This window comes from Ceratotherium simum, chromosome 15 (genome assembly GCF_057802395.1).
Source record: "Ceratotherium simum simum isolate JZ-2026a chromosome 15, ASM5780239v1, whole genome shotgun sequence".
Taxonomy (NCBI): domain Eukaryota; kingdom Metazoa; phylum Chordata; class Mammalia; order Perissodactyla; family Rhinocerotidae; genus Ceratotherium; species Ceratotherium simum.
This window is the reverse complement of record NC_141914.1, coordinates 30,853,080-30,876,977: the sequence shown is the minus strand read 5'-3', so window position 1 is coordinate 30,876,977 and position 23,898 is coordinate 30,853,080. Positions and strand designations below refer to the sequence as shown.

Below are 23,898 nucleotides of genomic sequence, written 5' to 3'. Positions count from 1 at the left end.
CTGCTATCGCCATTCACAAAAATTAACTAAAAATGGATCAAAGACCTGATGGTGAGACCTGAAACTATAAAACTCATAGAAGAAAATACAGGCAACACACTATTTTTCGGATGCCATGCCTACCCAGACTAGGGAAACTAAAGAAAAAATAAGCAAGTGGGACTTGATCAGATTAAAGAGCTTCTCCAAGACAAATGAAACCAGAATCAAGATGAACAGACCACCCACCAGCTGGGAGAAAATATTTACAAAACATATATCTGACAAGGGGTTAATCTCCATAATACATAAAGAACTCACACAACTGAACAACAAAAAAACAAACAACCCAATCAAAAAATGGGCAGAGGAAATGAACTGACACTTCTCCAAAGAAGATATACAGATGGTCAATAGGCACATGAAAAGATGTTCGACATCACTAATCATCAGGGAAATGCAAATCAAAACAACACTAAGATATCACCTCATGCCCATTAGAATGGCTATAATACCAAGAAAAAAAACAACAAATGTTGGAGAGGATGTGGAGAAAGAGGAACCCTCATACACAGCTGGTGGGAATGCAAACTGGTGCAGCCTCTATGGAAAACAGTATGGAGATTCCTCAAAGAATTTAAAATAGAAATACCCTATGATCCAGCTATCCCACTACTGGGAATCTATGCAACGAACCTGATATCAACAATCCAAAGAGGCTTATGCACCCCTATGCCCATTGCAGCATTATTCACTATAGCCAAGAAGTGGAAGCAACCTAAGTGTCCCTTGACTGATGGTTGGATCAAGAAGATGGGGTATATATATACAATGGAATCTACTCAGCCATAAAAAAAGACAAAATCGTCCCATTTGCAACAACATGGATGGGCCTGGAGGGTATTATGTTAAGTGAAATAAGCCAGAAAGAGAAAGATAAATACTGTATGATCTCACTCATATGTGGACTATAAACCAACACATGGACAGAGAAAACTGTATTGTGGTTACCAGAGGCAAGGGGGTAGCGGGTGGGCACAAGGGGTGAAGGGAGACATATATATAGTGATGGAGAAACAAAAATGTACAACCCAAAATTTTACAATGTTATAAACTATTAAAACATCAATTAAAAAAAAAGGAAACGAAACTTCTCAGAAAACTAGGAATAGATAGGAACATGCATCATCTAACATCATGTTTAATGATGAAATATTGAACATTACCCCCGCTGAGGCCACAAGCAAAATAAGATTATCAACAATCACCAATAATATCCAATATAATGCTGGAAGTCTTAACCAGTGCTATAGGGCAAGAAAAAGAAATAAACTTTACAACACTTGGAAAACAAGTAACAATACTGTACTATATAATTGAAAGTTGCTAAGAGAGGAGATCTTAAATGTTCTCACCACAAAAAAGAAATGGTAATTATGTGAGGTGATGGAGGTGTTAGCTCACACTACAGTGTTAGCTAATTATTTCACAATATTTAAATATATCAAATCAACATATTATACATCTTAAACTTATACAATGTTATATGTCAATTATATCTCAATAAAGCTGTAAAAAAGAAGTTAAACTCTCTTTATGAGTAGATAATGTGATTATGCAATCCAAAAGAATGTACAAACAAATTATTAGAGGTAATAAGTGAATTTATCAAGATTGCTGGATACTGGGTCAATAGAGAACAACCAATTGTATTTGTATATACAAGTAACAAACAGTTTGAAAATGAAGTTAAAAATAATTTGTCATATCATCAAGAGAAAACATTAATTACCTTGCCATAGTTCTAACAAACTTCTGAAAGATCTCTAAACTGAAAACTACATATTATTGCTGAGAGCAAAGATCTAAATAAATAGACAGATATATTAAGTGTGAGGATTATCCATTAACAATCCCATTTAAAATCACATCAGACATTTTTTTGGTAATTTATGAGCTAATTCTAAAATTGGTATGGAAATGCAAAGGAACTATAGTAGTCAAGCCAGTTGTTAAAAAGTACAAATGTCGGGGCCGGCCCGGTGGCGCAAGCGGGTTGGTTGCGCGCACTCTGCTGCAGCAGCCCGAGGTTCACCGGTTCGGATCCTGGGTGCGCACCGATGCACTGCTTGGCAGGCCATGCTGTGGTGGCGTCCCATCTAATGTGGAGGAAGATAGGCAGGGATGTTGGCCCAGGGCCAGTCTTCCTCAGCAAAAAAAAGAGGAGGATAGGGCAGATGTTAGCACAGGGCTGATCTCCTCACAAAAAAAAAAAAAAAAGTATAAATGTGGAGGACTTACACCACCAGAGCAGAAGATTTACTACAAGCCACAGTAACTAAGAAAATGAGGTGTACACAAGTATGCACACAGGAGCGAAAGGATCAGAATCTCAAACCCATTATACACAGTTCCTTGTAGTAAAGTGAGTTTTGCCACCTATTAATGATGTGACCTCAGGATTTAAACTTCTCCAAGTCTCAATTTCCATCTCTGTACTTAAGGAATATTAATAACATATACCTGGCAAAATAGTTGTTAAGGTTAAACGAGAGGCATAATGTGTTGAGCACAAAGCAGGCTTTCTGTCAGTGTTGGCAGGTACTTTGATAATAGGTTCAGTCAAAGGAGGAGACAGGTGACTATTTCAGTTCTGAGTTGTGATATTCTGAGTCAAGGCTGGTAAAGGAAATAGGCTGCATTCCACAGGGTGAGAAACTGAGATCTCCCACCACCTATGAGTCAAGTGGAGTAACACAGAAGCTGTGCCTATCTTCATGTAGACCTGAAGTGTACTCTCTTTAAGCAGCGATGTTCCCTCACTTCTTTGTTTCCCACTAGAATTCTGTTTTCCAGATACCAGGAGAGTGACACAGCCCTCACGGTCTTTTTCTAGACCTAGAGTACAGCCGAAGCAGCCTGGATTAGGACGCACAATGAAATACGCACCTGCCTTTTGAGAGAGGTTGTGCCTAAGGTCACAATTTAGAGCCCTATCCAGGTCTATTGACAGAGACTCTGTTGTTCATATCTCACCCCCATTGCCTTCTAGGAGCTCTTACATCTGCTCCTTCCTCCATCACTTACTAGTTAATGTGATCTGGATAAATGATTTAAATTCACTGAACTCTAGGTTCCTCATGTGAAAACATGGCTGGTTGTAAAACACAACAGAAGTAGTCTGGTGTAGCAGTTAAAAGCTGGGGATATGGAATGAGAAAGCCAAGTTCAAATCATACCTTTACCGCTTAACTACATGGGCGACCTTGGGCAATCCACTTTTCTCCTTCTGATGACTCAATATCCTCCTCGATGAACGAGCATAGTAACAATCACTATCTTCTAGGGTTCTTGTGAGAAACTAATGAGATAATACATGCAAAGAACTTAGCACAGTTCCTGAGGCATTTTGAGCACACAGCACGTGTTAAGATTTAACATTAGCTTGGGTAATGTACAGTTCAACAAAATTTCAGTAGATTAAAAGTGGCTAGTCCTATTGGACTCATTGTGAAATGATTTGACCACAGGCAATATTCAGATCTAAATGCTGTTTGCCAAAACCATGAGCTGTATTTCTAAAATTTCAAAAAGATTGATCCAATGTCTTAAGTGGAATTTTTGCTTTTCCCAGAGAGCACAAATTGTCAAAATTGAAGTCAAATACAAGCCAAAAAGAAAACTGATCACTTTTGAGATATATGAAACTGGGAGAAAGGCTTTAGGATAAACACCAAATTCATTCAAGGATTAACTAGATGTACTAACTGTATACATGAGCGTGCATGCACACACACACATATGCACATACACATACAAACCAGCACAATCATTCTTCACTCGTACAGGGGTAAGCAGTGTAATAGAGCATCCTTCCTCTGATGCTCATGTAACGTGACCTTGTGTATGTTACTTAACTGAGCCTCAATTTCCTCAGTTGTGAAATGGGTATCTGAGTGGCTAGCTCATGGGGATTAAATGAGAACATACATGAAATACTAGCACACAAGGGACACTTTTAAAATTATTTTCCCTTCTTTTTTTCTTCGTAGGTAGCTCTTACAGCTACTATCAGAGACAGAACTAAGATTGGCCAAATTCTTCAGGAAAGAAAAATTACAGGGTGCAGCTTCATCTAAACATGGTTTCTTCCCCAAATTCTCTTTTGGTGGGATCCTCTTAGTCATATGGAACCATCCTCTGGAATCTCCACCTGTCCTCGTTCCTGAATTTTCATTGCATCCGGCACTCTAACATTTATGCATGACTGGTCTTGTGAACAGGTCCTTTTGAGTTTTTAAAAATCCTTTTATCCTTATCTTCACCTTTCATGTCTTTATCCATTTAAAATATTTCCATGCATAGTAGTGTGTGATTCAAATCCTTTGGAATGGATATTTTTGGTTACAGTTCATTACACTTTCACTTACTCAAACCAAAATTTTCGCAGAACAAAGTTATAAATTTGTTTACTCAACCAAGACATAACACAAATAACTCTCAGTACCACAATTACCTTCTGTGAATGGCAATGCCAATTTTTTACTGTGATGTGTTAGGCTTTTCTATGGGTGCGAATGTTCCGATACTTAGATAGCTTAGAGTAAGCTCGCCTTTTCTGTGTAGACTTTAAACTTTTAGTCCCTTGAATCATGGCTAAGGAGATAATATCTCTGTGTCCTTTTATGAGGCTAGAATTCATCATGTTTTATCTTTCTTTCTTTCAAACAACAATCACAGCACCGACTTTCTATTCATTATTCACAATCTACCCTTTGTTGTCTTTATCTGGACATGCCAAATTGTATTCCTTTATGTGTTAGATGGGAGGAACTTCTTAAAACTCTGCTCTCTTATCTCTAACTCTGCCATGTTTCAAGGTTCTTTTCCTTACTGTTAGAATAATGTTGTCTCGAGTTAACGGATCATGTTAGTATGGTCATTGTTCCTCAACCCTCTATTACTGGTTTGGTTTGGCCACTTGTGGTAATTTGTGTTAGTTATCACTAATTACTAAGCATTGCTAATTATAGTTTCATATATTTTGCCCCGCATTTCTGCCATGGAGTACCCTTTGAGTAGGGATAAAATACGTTGAGTCATTTTTACTTCTGTCTACATTTGACAATAAGAACTAATCATTCTTTTTTCTTTTTTTTTTTTGTGAGGAAGATCAGCCCTGAGCTAATATCAATGCCAATCCTCCTCTTTTTGCTGAGGAAGACTGGCCCTGGGCTAACATCCGTGCCTATCTTCCTCTACTTTTTTATATGGGATGCCACCACAGCATGGCCTGACAAGCGGTGCATCAGTGCGTGCCTGGGATCCCAACTCGGGCTGCCAGCAGCGGAGCATGCGCACTTAACCGCTACACCACAGGACCGACCCCAGAACTAATCTTTCTTGAGCACTTACTTAGGTACCATTTAATCCTCACAACCACCCAATGAAATAGGCATTATTATTTATCAAAATAGGTATTAATAATAATAATATTTATAAATTATTACTATTTGTAGATCAAAGAAACTGAATCTTGAAGATGTTCAAAATAATTATTGAAATAGTTCGACCTTTTAAATTTTCTCCTTATGCTTTTTTTCTGGAATAAGAAAGGCCTTTCACTCTTTAGAATTGTGAATCAAAACCCGATACCAAAGAGATGAACCTATTATCACTGTCAGCTACAGGCATATCCATAAAATCAACCAGTACTGCTATAACAAAAGTGCTCACATGCAGTCTTCCTAAGTAAAAGTGCAACTAAGGACCCTTGTTTGATGAAGTCAATGGTGAGAGAGCAGTAAGTGTGGATTAAAAGGCAATGAGATGCATGGGCTGATTTGCAGGGACAATTTCTAGAACCAGAATTCGCCCTAGATCAAGGACAAGGGGCAACATGGAATATTCTGTTAAAGTTTATTCACGGACTAAGAGCATCACTAAACAAGAAGGATGTTCCAGAAATTATTTGGTTCAAATTCCTTTCAGAAAAAATGGCTGTACACCATTCTCACAGATGAGCATCTATTGTCTGCTTAAGATAGGCTGCTTATAACTTACAGGGCCACACCTTCCCTTGTTGGATAGCTATGATGGTTTTCTATTGCTGCATAACAAACTTAGTGGCTTAAAACAACACGAATTTATTATCTCACAGTTTCCGTGGGTGGAAGTCTAGCTAGCTGGGTCCTCTGCTCAGCATCTCACACGACTGAAATCAAAGTGTTGTCTAGGCTGTGTTCCTTCTGGAGATCAAGAACCTCTTTCAAGATCACATGGTTGTCGGCAGGATTCAGTTGCTTGTAGCTTGAGGGCAGAGGCCCTCGTTCTCTTGCTGGTTGTCAGCCAGAAGCTACTCTCATTTCTTAGAGACTGCTCAGAGTTCCTTGCCACACTGAACCTTCTATCTTCAAAAATGCAACAGAAAACCTCCCTTGCATCAAATCCCTCTCCCTCTTTAAATCTCTAACTTTGGGCAGGGCCCAGTCTCTTTCTGGGGTCACCTGATTAGCTCAGGCCCATCCAAACAATCTCCCTTTTGATTAACTCAGCTGAGTCCACGTTGATTACATATGTAAAATCCCTTTTTGCCATATAATATAACACAGGAATTATAGCTCATGATATATACAGGTTCCGCTCATACTCCACTGGAGGGCAAAGATAATTGGAGGGGTGTCATGTTAAGATTCTGCCACCACAGATGGTTAGGAAGTTCTTCCATAAGGAAAATAAATCAAGCTGGAATCTGCCAACCTCTACTCTGTTCTCCACATCAGCCACTCAACTATTGGAAGACAACCGCCATTACAGTTCTTTGGGGAATTATTCCCAAAGTCTCATAAACAGTTCTTATTTGTGACATGCAGATATTCCTCCAAACACACTATACTTCTTGTGTGAATCTTAGAATTAAATATAACTCCCTGGAAGTCTCTTAAATAAGACAGATTTTAGCAGGAATATTACTTCTTCTATTAGGCAGAATAGACTTCTATTAAGACATCCAAGGACTAATTTTTTTTATAGCTATGTCACATTGGCAACTAAAATTCATCCATAACCAAATAAAGCCCTTCAATTACTTTTTCATGCATAGCGACTAAGCCCAAGTCATTGACACCCTCACCTTATATTCTGATGATGACTTAAAACAAAAACTCAACACTGAGGCCTGTTACACTGCATTTTGCCCATTTCTCTCCTACAATCCCATTGAGAAAACTTTTTGAATCTTGATTCTGTCACCAATATTGTTATCTCTCCCTCATTGCAAGGTGTCAGTTGAAGATTAGATAAACTAGCCTTCATCGAATCTCTTCGTTTGAATGTTGATGGCAGACAGGAGAGAGCCAACAGGACTTGCTTTTTAATTTTCAATTTTAATCCTTTGAGCATTTTTTTTTTGTCCTTTAGTAGAAGATGAGGAATACATGACATTGTTTAAAATAATTTTCACATATTATTTGTTTTTATAATGGTAGACCTCAAACAGTTATCTTTCTCCAAGTTTGGTTAGAGAAAGGGGAAATATTCTCAACATCAATCTCACTTAATACAAGTATTCCTGCATTTTTCAAATTGCACATCGTAATTCCTGACTCCTTGGATGTAAACGAACGTTTTACATTTTCACAGCACTTCCCACATTTCATATGTGACTCGCAAACCTTGTGAGTCAGGAGAGATAAGGGATGTTGTTCTCAGGCAACTAGCAAGGTCTGAAAAGATGCCCGCAACCACCCAGTTAGCGGTGGAGCCTTTAAAGCCCAGATCTACTGTCTTAGAGCCCCGGGCTCTTCCACTGTTTCCCAGAAAAAAGCTACCACGAAGTGAAGTGCTCTCCTGTCAAACCTGTGTCCCCCACACCAACTAGCCATTTTGCCTTCTGGGGCTGCTCCCACTTGTAATTTTGACACTGAGTTGGTGGGTGTCTGTACAGTGGGGGAGCACAGATGGAATGGATGGGCTTTGCAACTGATATGAATAACAGCACTTGTGTCTCAGGGGCAGAATCAAGACCATCTCCAGAAAGTAAATGCAGCAAGTGCGGCCAGAGAAGACTCTGAAACAGAGGCTGACATGCACATGGTGTGCCTCCAGACGTGCCTGGCTGAGGAGAGATATAATGACTTTTTTCCTCCCAGAAAGGTAATAATGAGAAAACAATAGCTGTTGTTCATTGAGAACATTCCAACCTTTCCTATGGTAGTTCCATGAAACAGTAGTCATGAGAGAACCTACAGACACACAAACACACACACACACAGGAAGGACTCCATGGATACAGAAGCGTGGGAAATAGAGCACACTGTAATGCCTCTCTTAGAAATTCACAAAACCTGTAATGTATTAAAGGCTCTGAGAGGCTCTGCTGTTATCTGCCTAGTTGTTTCACCAAGTATTTATCAAACCTTATTGATAGGAAGAAAAAGGAGAATTTTTATATAATGCCTATTAACAATATCATTCTACAGAAGATATTTTTAGAAAGGCTATATTACCTCATTTAATCCTCACCATGACTCCAAATGGTAGGTATTACTATCTCCATTTTACAAGTGACTCAAAGAGGTTAAATAACTCACCCAACAGGTCAAACCGAGGTCTGCCTGAGACCAAAACCCATTCCATCAGGCACGGAGCTATATAGCCTGAGAGCTCTAGGTTCATTTACGGTGGTCTGGTGTTGTGAAGGATCCTGAGGGCTATTAGTGAATCTGTGGATCCTGAAAGGACCTTAAGAGAAGACAAGGAAAGCTGACTGCAAGTGAAGGGGCTGATGAAACACTTGGGCGGGGCAAAGTTTTAGAAAAAAGACAGGTGAAGGAAAAGGAGACTATTCAAGCTAGGTAGTGGTGGGGAGGGTGAAGAGTGGGAAGGAGAAGTTTGGGAAGGACAATAAAGGCCTATACAGTGAGGGCATCTACCATATGGGCTGTTGTGAGGGTGATGTGAAATACTCTTTCTCAAGAGCCCAGCACCGTGCCCAGCACAGTAAGTTTTAGCTGCTCCCCTCTCCTGGAGGTGTTGGGACCAGAGAACAGGGGACAGGAATGACAACATGGTTCAACTCTGCGGGCTAATGCAATACTTTATATCTGTGCTGAGCTCAGCAAAATGACCCAAGACTGCTCTTGAACAATTTCCTAGGCAATCCTCACCCACCGAGGTTCTTTGTGGGAGTTTGATAGAAAGAACTTATTATTTGCCCCAACAGTGTGTAGTTTCCACCTCAAATCCTCTCGTACAATCACAAGTGATGGTTCACTTGAAAGGATGAATGCCAAGTAGAAGTCAGGTTGGGCCATGGGGAACCTTAGAGAAAGTAAGAACAAGCAGGGAGAGGTTGTAAAAGTCACAGACTTACAGTCCCCAAAGGCTCGGACTAGACTAGGCCCAGGTTTAGTTTGGCCTACAGCTATCTTAAAAAAAAAAAAAATGAATTTGTTTCCAAAATTTATAATAAGGCTATTTCACGTAAGTACACAAATTTCTGGCTTCGCTTTCAAACTCTAACCACAGCACTGGGCCTGTTGACTTGAAGGACGGAATTTGCCGGGAGCCAGGTAGCAGCTTCTCTTCAGCTTGTGTACCTAGGTTACCGCTGTCCCAGCCAGGCCTACCTGCCTGAGTTTCCTGATTCCTCACTCGGGTAGAATTTGCATCTGTGCTCTCTGCACAAGCTCACAAGCAAGATTTATAAACCTAGTAGGATTCCTAATAAAATTTTTTGGTGACTATCTCTAGAAGTGTTTGATCACCAACAAAAAAGAAGGAAACTATGATGCCTGGCCCATTATTTAATCCTTTGATACCCATGCCCCCTCTGTGATTAAGAAAATTAAAATACTAGGCTATAAACTACAAATACTGTACCCAGTTAGAGAAAAATAAAGAGCAACCAAAGATTTTCATGAACATTCATCTACTTGTTGAGAAAACATTTGAACTGGCACAGAGTTGTTTAGCAATGAACACAGCTGATAGCTTTTAATTCTTTGAATCCCTTCAGTCTGAAGATTTTAAAGTGCTATACCATTGTCAAGATCAGCATGGTGCAATAATACAAGATACCAATGTGAGCCACATTTGTAATTCAAAATTTCCTAGCAGCCACACTGAAGAAGTAAAAAGAAGCAGTAAAATAAATTTTCATAATATATTTTGTTTAACCCAACATATCCAAAACATTATCATTTCGAGTGTAACCGATACAAAAATTATTAACGAGATATTTTACATTTTTTTTACTACGTCTTCAAAATTGTGTATTTTACACTACAGCACATTTCAACTGGGACCAGCTACTTTTGTAGTGCTCAAAACCTGCATGTGGCAAGTGGCTGCCTTATCAGACAGCACAGGTGTTTATGAAACCACTCATTTTCCTTAGGTTAACAAACAAGGGGAGGTGGAGAGAGGGCGAGGATGGATTTCCCACACATCTCATAAGGAACCGGGGAGGCTTGGCAGGAAATTGACACCCTTCTGATATATGAACCAGATCTTCTGGGTTCCTTTCTGCCCCCGCAGTGCACCCACTCTGTGTCCCATCCCCCTCTCTTTTTGCCAAACTTGCTCATTGCCTAACAAGGGACACTATTGCCGTGCAAGCAGCATGGCGTGAGAGAGGAAGGAGTGGGCTGGATTCCCAATCTGTCCTTTGCAGGCTGAGGACCTTGGGCAAGTTACTTAACCACTTTGGTTTCAGATTTCTTTCCTATGAAATAGGACTACTTTCTTCATCACTGAGTTCTGAGGATCAAATAAAATAATAAACGTAAAGTCATCAGCACCAAATAGACTCTGTAGGAGTTTTCAAGCTTTTGATTATTATTTTTTAAGATTTATGTATGGTTGGTGGAAGAGGCAGCAGGGAAAAAGAATTGAAGTGAAAGGACTTTTTTTTTTTTTCATCTGTGCTAAATCCCAGGCCACCCTCTATTCCTTCTTCAGTAGTTGGTGCTTAAAACCTCTCTATCCTCTTACAAGGCATGACTCCAGCCCAAAGCACTCTGAGCCTGAGTTATGCAGATGTACTAAAAACATAAGATTTAAAAAAATAAAGAGTTTCAGTTTTTGCCAGAGTTTGTCCAATTACATGGAGACCCAGATGATAAGGGGGGAACACCTCAAGGAGCACCGTATGTGTGTACTCCAATTGCATACCCTGCAAAACGCTGTCCTCTAGAAGACACGTCTTTCTCAGCGCCTGCAGTTTCCTTCACTCTAAAGCAGTGCCCAGGGCCCTGGAGGATCCTGACCAGACTTGAACCTCTCTAGGTCCTAAAGCCAGAACCATCCCCGTAGCCCACTCCCAGTTCATGGTCTTTGAGAAGACAAAATAAAAACAAAAGAGGACTCACCAGTTCATCCTCCTCTCCTGGGTTGAGCAAAGCCTGATGGTTCTTCTTACTCTTCTCCTCCATCTAAACCAGACCTCTTAATGTCCCTCCTGCCTAACTCCTTGGGGAAATGTCAAAACCACCAGGGCTTATGTGAACTCAGAACAGTCACTACCGTCATTGCTGTTCTCAGGTGCTTTTAAACCTCTTAGCACACACCTTGCCTATTAGGCTAACAAAGGAAAAAGGAAATACTCTCCTGGCCACAGGATTGATCTGTTAATCTATCTGCTTGTTGTGTTTTCTTTCCTTCCTAGTGTTTATTTGCTGAGCTAGATGTGAGTGCCTTCAGACTTAAGTTGTTGAACTGGAAAGACAAATAATTTCATGAGGTGCATATAAATGTTTCAGCCAATGAATGGTAATGACCATTTTGCCAAAAACCTGAGACAAAAGGATTAACCAGTGAGAAATGAATGAAACCCCTGCGGATTTTGGAAAAGTAATGGGCATATTGGGGGTGACAATGAGAATTGAAGGAAGGGAGGTTGGCTCATGATGAGGAATGTCAGAATCATTTTGGAATCAGAAAAATCTGAATTCTAATCCCTGCTCTGCAGATGACCCTGGATAAATCACTTCAAATCTGAATTTTAGGTTTTCTAGTACATAAAATGTCAATAATAATTACAGAGTTGACATGAGGATCTAAGATGATATTTGTAAAAGGCACTCATCACAATAAGAGATAGATCATCATCGTCATAATCATAACGCTAATCAAGAAGAAAGAAACTTTTAAAAAGTAAACTATAGTAATAATTTGAATCAGAGACTCAGGCTTCTTCCATCTTATGGCTCCACCATCTTCAACACGTGACTTGAGGCTGCTGTGATTATACAATAGAGGGAATGCATGGAGGATAGTCAGTGAAGTTTTCTGTGGACTAGTCCTGGAAGAGATACTCTGTACTTGCACTAGAAGATTGGCTAGGACTCAGTCAGATGACCATACCTAACTGCAGAGTTGACTAGGAAATGTGGTCCAGCTGTGTCCCAGGAAGAAGAAGAAATGAATTTGGTGGTCATCTGGCAGTCTCTCCCACGCTGACCCTATGATGATCCTAGTGTGGGGTAAAGTGATGGATCAGATCGGATCTTTTTCCTTAGGGGGCTCAGAGTCTGGTGAAAGAGGTGGTGACTCCATTTGGAGGTGACTGCTATACAAGGGAGAAGTGAAGAAGACCTGGGTTATTGCAGACTCGGGGGGAGCGTACATGAGAGGCCCTAATATTGGGTGACGGGGAGTGGAGTGGCCCGTGATATCTGATTGAGTGACCTTGTGAGCTCTTTGCAACAAACACAAGGTTAGGAAAAAACTCGAATTTCCGTACATGACTAATCCTTCATCTGAAATATGGATTCAAAGATGTGGGCATATGTCCACTCTTTAATTGCATGCAATCTGTTTGTAGGCAGAGCCAACCAACACTTGTCGCTTCCAACCCTAATCACCACTGCACCAAAACAACCCACATGTTCTCTACAGAGCGGAACAGAGCGGAAGGAGCTCCCTTTAGGAAACACAACCATGGGCTCTTCAAGGTGAGGGCATGGTTTGGCCTTTCCCGCTCTACCTTAAATTTCTATCTAGGAGATCAGCAAATTGAGAATTTGGTAAGTGTGTCAAAACTTAGAGGAGTAGAAGTGAAATCATATCCTATCTGGGGACAAAAAAAGAGTCCAAACTGTGAAAGGGGGCTTCTATTATTACTCCTCAGCTTGTTCCTGTCCTGGTAATTCATTTAGCAAACAGCATCTTTTTTTTTTTTTTAATTTTTTGTTTATTGCAGTAACATTGGTTTATAACATTGTAAAAATTTCAGGTGTACATCATTATACTTCTATTTCTGCATAGATTACATCATGTCATTTAGCAAACAGCTTCTAAGCTCTCAGATCAGGGTTAAGACTGAAGGGGGGGCAGAAATGAATCCGAAGCTAATCTTGCCCTCAGTGAGTTCACAGGCTAGTAAGGAAACAGGACAAAAATGGGACTCCCCTAAAGGGGAAAAAATGGAACAATCCACAGGGGACAGACAGATAAAGGGCTATGAGAGAGAGAGGCTCAGAATCCAGCAGCTCAAATGATTTACCAAGGTGTCGAGTCCTGTGGCTTATTCGCCTTTGCGGGGTCACAGAGAACTTTGAGAAACGGATGAAATGTGTAGATTTTCTCCTCTCGAGAATAATACGTGTATGCAGGTGTGAAAAAAATTTTACTTAACTCTGGTTTTACTTGCCCCTTATCTGGTCCAATCCCTTCATTTTATAGTTCTTCATTAATTTGTTGAACAAATACGCATTGAATGCTTACTTTCTATAATGCACTGGTCAAGGTGTTGGGAACACAGCAGTGGTCAAAACAGACAAAAGTCACTGCCCCATGGAGCTGACATTTCAGTGGGAAAGACTGACAAAACAGATAAACAAGTAAAATTCACAGTTGGTCAGATAGTGATATTTCCACAGAAAGAAATAAGGCTAGAAATGTGAATAGGCAATGTTAGGAGGTCAAGAGTGAGGGGAGCTGGGGGGCAGAGGAGGTGAGAAGTTGCATTTCTTTTTATTGAGGTCATATTGGCTTATAACATTGTGTAATTTCAGGTGTACATCGTTATATTTCAGTTTCTGTATAGACTGCATTGTGTTCACCAATAGTCTAGTTTTTATCCGTCACCATACATATGTGCCCCTCTACCCCTTTTGGCTTCCTCCCATCCCCTTCCCCTCTAGTAACTGCTAATCTGTTCTCTTTACCCATGTGTTTATGTTCCACATATGAGTGAGATCATATGGTGTTTGTCTTTCTCTGTATGGCTTATTTCACTTAGCATAATACACTCAAGGTCCATCCATGTTGTTGCAAATGGCACGATTTTGTCTTTTTTATGGCTGAGTTGTATATATATACCACATCTTCTTTATCTATTCATCAGTTGATGGGCACTTGGGTTGCTTCCATGTCTTGGCTATTGCGAATAATGCTGCAATGAGCATAAGGATGCATAAATCTTTTTGAATTGTTGATTTCATGTTCTTTGGATAACTACCTAGTAGTGGGATAGCTGGATCATATGGTATTTCTATTTTACATTTTTTGAGGAATCTCCATACTGGTCTCCGTAGTGGCTGCACCAGTTTGCATTCCCACCATCAGTGTATGAGGGTTCCCTTTTCTCCATATCTTCTCCAACACTTGTTATTTCTTGTCTTGTTAATTATAGCCATTTTGTTGGGTGTGAGGTGATATCTCAATAGTTTTGATTTGCATTTCCCTAATAATTAGTGATTTTGAATATCTTGGGTGAAAATATTTGCAAATCATATATCCAACAAGGGGTTAATTTCCAAAATATATGAAGAACTCATACAACTCAACAACAAAAAAATGAACAACTCAATCAAAGAATGGGTAGAGGATATAAACTGACATTTTTCCAAAAAAGATATACAGATGGCCAACAGGCACATGAAAAGGAGTTGCATTTTAAATTGGGTGGTCAACAAAGAGGTGAAAGATCTGTACACCGAAAACTATAAAACATTTCTGAAAGAAATTGAAGAAGACACAAAGAAATGGAAAGATATTCCATGCTCTTGGATTGGAAAAATTAACATAGTTAAGATGTCCATACTTCCTAAAGCCATCTATAGATTCAATGCAATCCCTATCAAAGTTCCAACAACATTTTTCACAGAAATAGAACAAAGAATCCTAAAATTTATATGGAGCAACAAAAGACCCCGAATAGCTAAAGGAATCCTGAGAAAAAAGAACAAAGCTGGAGGTATCACACTCCCTGATTTCAAAATATACTACAAAGCTATAGTAACCAAAACAGCATGGTACTGGCACAAAAATAGACACACAGATCAATGGAATAAAATCGAAACCGCAGAAATAAACCCACACATCTATGGACAGCTAATCTTTGACAAAGGAGCCAAGAACATACAATGGGGAAAAGAAAGTCTCTTCAACAAATGGTGTTGGGAAAACTGGATAGCCACATGCAAAAAAATGAAAGTAGACCCTTACCTTACACCATACACAAAAATTAACTCCAAATGGATTAAAGACTTGAATGTAAGACCTGAAACTGTGAAACTTCTAGAAGAAAACATAGGCAGTATGCTCTTCGACATCGGTCTTAGCAACATCTTTTCAAACACCATGTCTGACCAGGCAAGAGAAACAATAGAAAAAATAAACAAATGGGACTACATCAAACTAAAAAGTTTCTGCACAGCAAAGGAAACCATCAACAAAACGAAAAGACAACCTAACAATTGGGAGAAGATATTTGCAAACCATACTTCTGATAAGGGCTTAATCTCCAAAATATATAAAGAACTCATGCATCTCAACAACAAAAAAACCCAATTAAAAAATGGGCAAAAGACCTGAACAGACATTTCTCCAAAGAAGATATACACATGGCCAACAGACACATGAAAAGATGTTCAAAATCACTAACTATCAGGGAAATGCAAATCAAAACTACAATGAGATATCACCTCACTCCCGTCAGAATGGCTATAATTAACAAGACAGGAAACAACATGTGTTGGAGAGGATGTGGAGAGAAGGGAACTCTCATACACTGCTGGTGGGAGTGCAAACTGGTGCAGCCACTATGGAAAACAGTATGGAGATTCCTCAAAAAATCAAGGATAGAACTACCATATGATCCAGCTATTCCACTGCTGGGTATTTATCCAAAGAACTTGAAAACACCAATGCGTAAAGATACATGCACCCCTGTGTTCATTGCAGCGTTATTCACAATAGCCAAGACTTGGAAGCAACCTAAGTGCCCATCAAGGGACAAATGGATAAAGAAGCTGTGATATATATACACAATGGAATACTACTCAGCCATAAGAAACGATGAAATCCAGCCATTTGTGACAACATGGATGGACATTGAGGGTATAATGCAAAGTGAAATAAGTCAGAGGGAGAAGGTCAAATACCGTATGATTTCCTTCATTAAGTAGTAGATAATAACAACAATAAACAAACACATAGAGACAGAGATTGGATTGGTGGTTACCAGAGAGGAAGGGGGAAGGGAGGAGGGTGAAAGGGATAATTCTGCACATGGATGTGGTGATGGGTTGTAATTAGTATTTTGGTGGTGAACATGATGTAATCTATGCAGAAATAGAAGTATAATGACGTACACCTGAAATTTTTACAATGTTATAAACCAATGTTACTGCAATAAACAAAAAATTAAAATAAATAAATAAATAAATAAATTGGGTGGTCAAGGAAGGTATTACTGACAAGGTGACGTTTGAACTAAGGCACGTGACTACCTGGGAAAGAGGATTCCAGGCAAAGGGACTATCAAATGTCAAAACTCTGAATTTGTGGGCCAGGAAGGAAGCCAGTGTGCCTAGGGCAGTATACGCAAGGGGCAAAGTCATAGGATTTGAGGTAGAGAGACAGTGGTGTGGTCCTAGAGTATTTGGCACCCAGAGCAGATCAGTCTTTACATCTCTTCCTCTATATGACAGATGTTTTTCAATTTGTGAAAGGAAATAAGTAACAACAATAGCTAGAAAATAAACATAGACACTAAAATGATCTTTTATTGGGTTTTGTATGCATAATTATGCAGGTAAAAAGAATTTTAAAAAATAAAGAATAGGGGCTGGCCTGGTGGCGTAGTGGTTAATCTCCTGTGCCCCGCTTTGGCAGCCCAGGGTTCACAGGTTCGGATCCTGGGTGTGGACCTATGCACTGCTCATCAAGCCATGCTGTGGCAGGTGTCCCACATATAAAATAGAGGAAGATGGGCAAAGATCTTAGCTCAGGGCCAATTTTCCTCAGCAAAAAGAGGAGGATTGGCAACAGATGTTAGCTCAGGTGTAATCTTCCTCACCAAAGGAAAAGTACATAAAAAGTAAAATAAAATAAAGAATAAAACAAATACTACTGTACATAAAGGAAGAAGTAATGGAGTAATACTTTTTAATTATAGTAATGTATTTTTACAAAAGGAGAAAAAATGCATACATTGTAATTCATAGTAACGTTGCAGTAACTAATAAATGAATTTTAATAAAATCAAAACACTTGCAAAAGATAAAATTTGGGCAATTATCAAATTGTTCTACTGATGTAACACTTTATTTTCTTGACCCACTCTTTAGTTTTAAAATAAATAATTAAAAATTTGAAAAGAAAAATAAATTTCAATTTTAAAGATATTGTTCAAATCCAGTGATATATTTCAAGTATGAACTAAACTTTGCACTTACCATACACAGATATTTCAACTCACAATGTACACTCTGTTTTACTCTTTTTGAGAAAGAACCTTGGAAGAAAAAACTAGGTAACTAAATTGGAGCCAGGGGGTGGAAATCTGAACTGTCTAGCCAAGGAATTAGATTTTACATTGTTGGCAGGAAGCATCCCTTGGAGGTGTAATAGTAGCTCCTTACCAACCTCTTCAGCTCTCCTCAGTTTAATTCTGCCCACACTTGTGGAAAGCTGCCATATGCAAATCACTGTTCTAGGTTCTAAAATGAGAATCCAGAGATGAACGACACACAGACCCTGCCCTCGAGCTCAGTCTATGGGAGCTGTGCTCCAAAATCTAAATCTTCTGTATTCTCTACTTTCCTCCGGCTGCTCTTGTGACCCACATCATTACAAAAGGGCTTTGACAAGTTCCTCTCTCATTGACAGGTTCAGGTTCAGCTTGTCACACCATTCATTGCTTAGCTGGATCCTTTGAAGTATCTTCCTCCTATAGAAACTGAATGGTTCAGAATCTGTTGGCAGAAGTTATGATGTTTGAAAGTAAGTGATTGTTGGAATATCTGAACTTGTAATAGAAAACAAGGCAGCCCAGGGACTTTAGATAAGAGCATGTGAAGCAAAGGGAAAGAAATATTCCACTTGATTCAATTACAGCTGATCAATGAGGAAAAGGCTCCTCCTCTTCTGCTAATGACTTTTCTCTGGGGCTATCATTTCTGCTCCTATTCTAGACATGGCTGTCCCTCTAGCTGCCCTCCATTGGGGAAGCTCTTCCACAGCCCTCATGGGAGTCACGTACCAGAACTTGGATCAAATCCTAGGCTCTACTTGGTTTTTATTGTAAAATTGGCTTTATGTATTGTAGATACTGTAATTTAGTGTGGACCATTGAAGCAATTATTCTTTTTTATTTAATTGCTTCTGTTTGGGATTTAAACAATGTTGTCTCTTCAGTCATTAAATAAGTGTTAATTGATTTACTGTATTATGGAGTCAATTCTATTTTCTAATTGCTTTATATATCCCAGGCTTGGTGGCCCTCACTGCCCTTGTGTCCACCAACTTTGCTTTGGGGACCATTCCCATAGCATTTTATACATAAGTCAATAATGACTCTTATCACCCTCAAGGGAAAGAACAATTCATCTTCAAATTCAAGCATTTAGCTCAGGGAGTGGCAGATATGGTAGGTGCTCAATAAATCCCTCTTTCCCCACCTAGGGAATCTGTTTTACAATATTCTGTTTTTCAGATTAGGTGGATGCTTACAGAGTTTTTCCTTTCGGTCAGTGGCAGACTGGAAAATAGAACTACAGGCTATCTTCCGTGGTCTGTTCAGATCCCATTGTTTGCCTTCGTTGACTCCACGGGCACGCGTGTGTTTTCTTCTAATGACCTGTACCTGCAACTCTCTGCAGAGGAGTGCCCTTGAGCCCCTTTAAGAGTCCTAGCAAAGACTCGAAAGTGCCTGGGGTTTACTCCCCACACCCACCCTGCCCAAGCAGACTGAACCGATGACTAAGGATGGAGTCTGAAGCCCTTCTCTCTTGCCAAAAGTTGGGACACCGAGGTGAAGTCTGCATTCCAAAGCTTCCCAGAAGCACTGAGTTGAGGTTAAGACTTTGGCTGAAATCACATTCATATTTGTCTTTTCTTCCACTCTCTTACCAGTTTCTCCTAGGGACATGTCCTGAAAATATTTGCATGTAAATCCATGTCTTAGTGTCCGCTTCTGGGAATCCAACTTCAGAAAAGAACTAAGGGTTCCTAATATTTGTACCTACCCCCTGAATCTATATAGGCACCATCAACTTATTTCTTTTTTGGGGGAAAGGGGAACCACCTGCTGTATAAGCGGATTTTATCTTTCCATTCTCCCACCTGGCTCTTACTCAGCTCCCTCACTTCAAAGCCTGCGGTTTCTTCTCTCCCTAATTTAAAACTTTTCATGCAACTACTCTGAGTTTGGTCTAACCATTTTTTCTGCCTAAGGTATTAAGATGGTTCCAGGAGAATTTAATAGCTCATTTTATGTTGCTGGAAATATATTGACTGTTGTCAAGGACTTTAGGCTTGCCAAAGCTTATGCCACATTGCCCAGTACTCTGTGTGTGTAGTAGCTACACAGGGGCAGAATGCCTGTTTAATTTAATATTCTGGAGGGCTTTCCAGATGACTGGCCACAAAAACAAATCTACACAGACCGTCAGTTGCTCGGCTTGTCTGCCGAGCACGGTAAATGCCAATGAAAATGATAGTCAAGCGTTAACTGTTTGTCAGGTAAGTCACCAACTAGAATCTGACTAGTGGCCAAAAGGATGCCCAGTGATGTCAGATCAATACCTTTAGTGAACACTAATCTCACATCTTTGCTCCCCTCACTGCTAATAAAAAGGCTGATGACCATTGAGATCAGTGAAGGATGCTGAACAGAAGGGCACCGGCAGTTGTGAAATTGGTGTTGTCTTTGCTCGAAGAACAGGTGTTCAATTACATTTGTCAATCCAAGAGGCTTTCCCAGGAAGAAAATAGCTGAGATGAGGTGGAATGGTTGAAAAGATGGGGAATGGACTTAGGTGTTCCAGAGTGAGCTGGATTCCAAGACCTATCCTAAGGAGAATATAAACCTCTAAATTGATGTCCTGAAGCAAACTGATTTCTTATTAATCAATTCCAGATGATCTAACCTGGTTGGAGGGATGAGGATTCATTTGAGATATTCAGACCCGAGCATGGTCTACGATAAGTTACTCTTTTTTTCTCTTATCTAAAGGGTAAATTAGATTGCATATCTTGAGGAATGGAGTTTTTGCATTAATTTTCAACTAGCATAAAGGATACAAGATATTAAATACCACTCTAATGTTTTTGCCTTTGGCTCATGGCAATGCTTTCCCCACTGAACTTAGCCAGCAGGTGATCATTTTGTCCAGAATGGAGTATGTGGAGGTCTAACAAAGAGCAGGGATAAGTGGGCTCCTCTCAAGGGAGCAAAGTCCACCAGCAGGGTTTCTTCCCACCAGGGGCTGCTTTTATAATATGGAGTGGAGAATGCACAGTGACAAACATAGCATTTCCAAAGGTAATATACCACAAGATGTTGGCCCAACATTTCGGGAGTTGATAGGAAAAGCTGTAGATGAGTCTCTACAGGGACAAGTGAAAGCACATTTAGGGAAAAATAATCTAAGCTATTCTTTTAGAATTACAGTTCCTAAACCTGATTCATCATCAGAATCACCTGGAGAGCTTCATAAAGATACAGCTCACCAGGACCCACCCCAGAGATTCTGATTGAGAATGTCTGAGTTTGGGCCCAGGACTTTATTTCTAATAAGCTCTTTGGGGATTTTCATGATGCATCAAGTTTGAGAACCATGTCCCAAAGAGAAGCCTACGAATTGCTGTGGACTGTTCCGTGGAGAGAGTGGGCTAACACGTGATGTGGCAGCAAAGTGACCAACTGAAGACTACCTCCAAATGTGTCTGAATCTGAACTGTTTTGTACAGGTCTTTGCATCTCCTGGGAGATCTTGTAGACTTGCAAATCACTGAAGAAGGGCCAATTTGAAAAAGCAACCCTTCAGAATAGTCCAATGATGGGATGAGAAGGGCTGCAAAATGAAATCTAAGAAGAAAGGTGACTCTTTTGAGGTGGAAGTAATAGATCATGTGAACAAAGGCTGGAAGTAGGTCACTCTGTATCTTATTTTAAATAAATAAGAATAGAGAGAATAAATAAAAAAGAATAATGTTAAACAATTAGTAAATCATGGATAGTTACATTTTAATTAAAATAGAATTGTATTCCTTCAATTCCTAGTAGTTTGGAGTGTGTTCTTTAGTTCATTCATTCTTCACTCACGCCTTCTTTTATTTACTCCTTTCCCGATTCACAGCACATTAAATAGCTATACTGTGTGCAAGGATAAGACTTAAGAATCCTCCTTAAAGCTTGGGAGATGAAGGGGAAGAAATTATGTGCCACATCTCTTTTGGTTTTGGCAGTTACGATTGAGATAATAAATAATATTCCCATGCCAATTGATAAGGAAACCAAGATGTAGACAGAATGACCAATTTTCTCAAAATCACAAATCAGAGAAGTCTGGATTAGAACTCAGACCTGTCTGACTCCTAGGCTTATACTCTTAACTGCCAAATGCCATTGCCCAAAAGAGACACTTTTGAGACTGACTTTATCTATCCATGTGCTGTGTGGCCCCTGATGATGTGGTCAGACATGGGGTACTGGTCAAGAGTCCATGACTTCAGCTAATGTGGCTGCTCCTGTGTGCCCCAAGCCCTCACACAGGCTCCAGGTGCAGACCCAACTGCCACTGGCCCGAGCCACTCACCCTGCCTGTGAAACCTGTGAATCTTCCCGTCTGCTGTGCCAGGGTGAGGTGTGGGCAGCTACAAAGATTGGGCTTTTTCCAAGTATGATTCTTGGCATCCAGACCAAATCAGATTCCAAGATTCACCCAGAGAGAATCCAAACGTACAAAATTGTCCTCAGATCAAACTGGTTTCCTATTAGTCATGGATTATGCTGAAATCTTGACGCTATTTAAGCCTTCATCAAATTCTCAAGGCTAACCTGGGGCTGGTCAAGAGAGAACTGGCTCAGCTTTCAGGAAAGAGCATCCAGCCAGCTATTGAGTTACCTCATCTTGTACTTTGCTCAGTTCCCGAGGAGACCAGGAACAGAGTGAACTTTGGGCTCTGCAGTGCTTTCTTAGAGTGCTTTCCCCTGAGTGGTCCTGCATGGACTTTCACCAAACAGGTGTTCACCGATTGGGGAGGGATCTTTCCTATCTTTCTAATCGATGTTTCCCTAGTCACATAAGCCTGGACAGCAGTCAAAAACAGAATCACAAAAGCCCCACCACTCTGAAGTCCCTCCTAAGGCACTGAGAAGGTCCACAGAAGCCCCTTGCATGTGATGCTGCCTGCAAGGCTCCTGGTTGCAGCATGCTCTCCCCTTGCCCAACTTGTGTTGGCTCCATTGGCCATAGGCCACCACTCTCAGATGATCTCTACCACCTTTATGAGGCGTCTGTGGGCGTTACCTGACCCTAAGATTGGTTGTGGGGGACCCCAGGCCTCTGTGATTGCACAGTCACTCTGTGTCACCCCTGGCCATTCTCCATCTCTATTAGCCACTTTCTATCTCCGTCAGCCATTTGGAGACATGGTCAGACTTCGTCACCTATGTGTCTCTGTATGATACCATCAGCCACTAGCAACATGCATCTTCCATTGTGCTCCCACAGTCACATCACTGCCACGTGACAGAGGCCACAGGTGGATTCCCTTTGCTCTGCTTTTTTTTACACTCTAACACACAGTCCACTGAGTGGGCCTCTCTCTCTCTCTTTCTATCTCTGTCTCTATTTCTCTTTCCATCATAGCTTTTTCTTCCTCAGGCTCTTGCAAAAGTTCCTAAAGGTAGGGTGAAACCAGAGAACAGATTGAAAAACACACACCCAGTTGTATTCAAACTTTGCCCTTGCAGCCTAATACCCAATGTGTGGGGTTTTTTTCTGTGTGTATGTGAGGAAGATTAGCCCTGAGCTAACATCCACTGCCAATCCTCCTCTTCTTTCTGAGGAATACTGGCCCTGGGCTAACATCCATGCCCATCTTCCTCTACTTTATATGGGACGCCGCCACAGCATGGCTTGACAAGCGGTGCGTTGGTGCGCACCCAGGATCCGAACCCACGAACCCCTGGCTGCTGAAGCAGAGCGCACGCACTTAACCTCTACGCCACTGGGCTGACTCACAATGTTTGGTTTTTAAACAAGTTTGCTTGCCTCAATTCTCTCTTCCCTTGGGTTGAGTATCTTCCTAGGAGAGTCTTTGCACTCGCATACAAATAAACCTCTAGCGTCCTCTATATATTGAGATAGTCTGTGCAGCATATACCTAGTCATTCTAATTCCATGGCACACCTCCACACGCCCACCATATAAATGGACAGCCAAACTTATTAAGCACAACATTGGAATCACTATACTTTGTACTTTTGGTTGTTTTCATTCATAGCCCTATTGTTTTAGATAAGCTTCATTGTACTGAATGGAAAGCAGATGTTTACAGACAAAGGAGGAGAGATAAATCAACAGAATGTTCCAGTGATTGTATTTTTTTTATTCAATCGTGCCACAGCTGCTTGCTGAGCCCAACCATTGCCCTGTGCTAGTGGGAAGATGAGATGAA

At 40.4% G+C, this 23,898-nt stretch overlaps 1 protein-coding gene across 1 annotated transcript in view; it reads right to left on the bottom strand.

The window, feature by feature from the left end:
* ATP13A5 (ATPase 13A5) overlaps positions 1-11,414 on the bottom strand; it is a 110,233-nt gene extending 98,819 nt beyond the window's left edge. The window contains exon 1 of the mRNA XM_087439409.1: positions 11,352-11,414. Coding sequence (XP_087295535.1) covers positions 11,352-11,414 — 63 coding nt within the window. The remainder of the gene's footprint in view (positions 1-11,351) is intronic.
* Between the last annotated feature and the right edge of the window lie 12,484 nt (positions 11,415-23,898).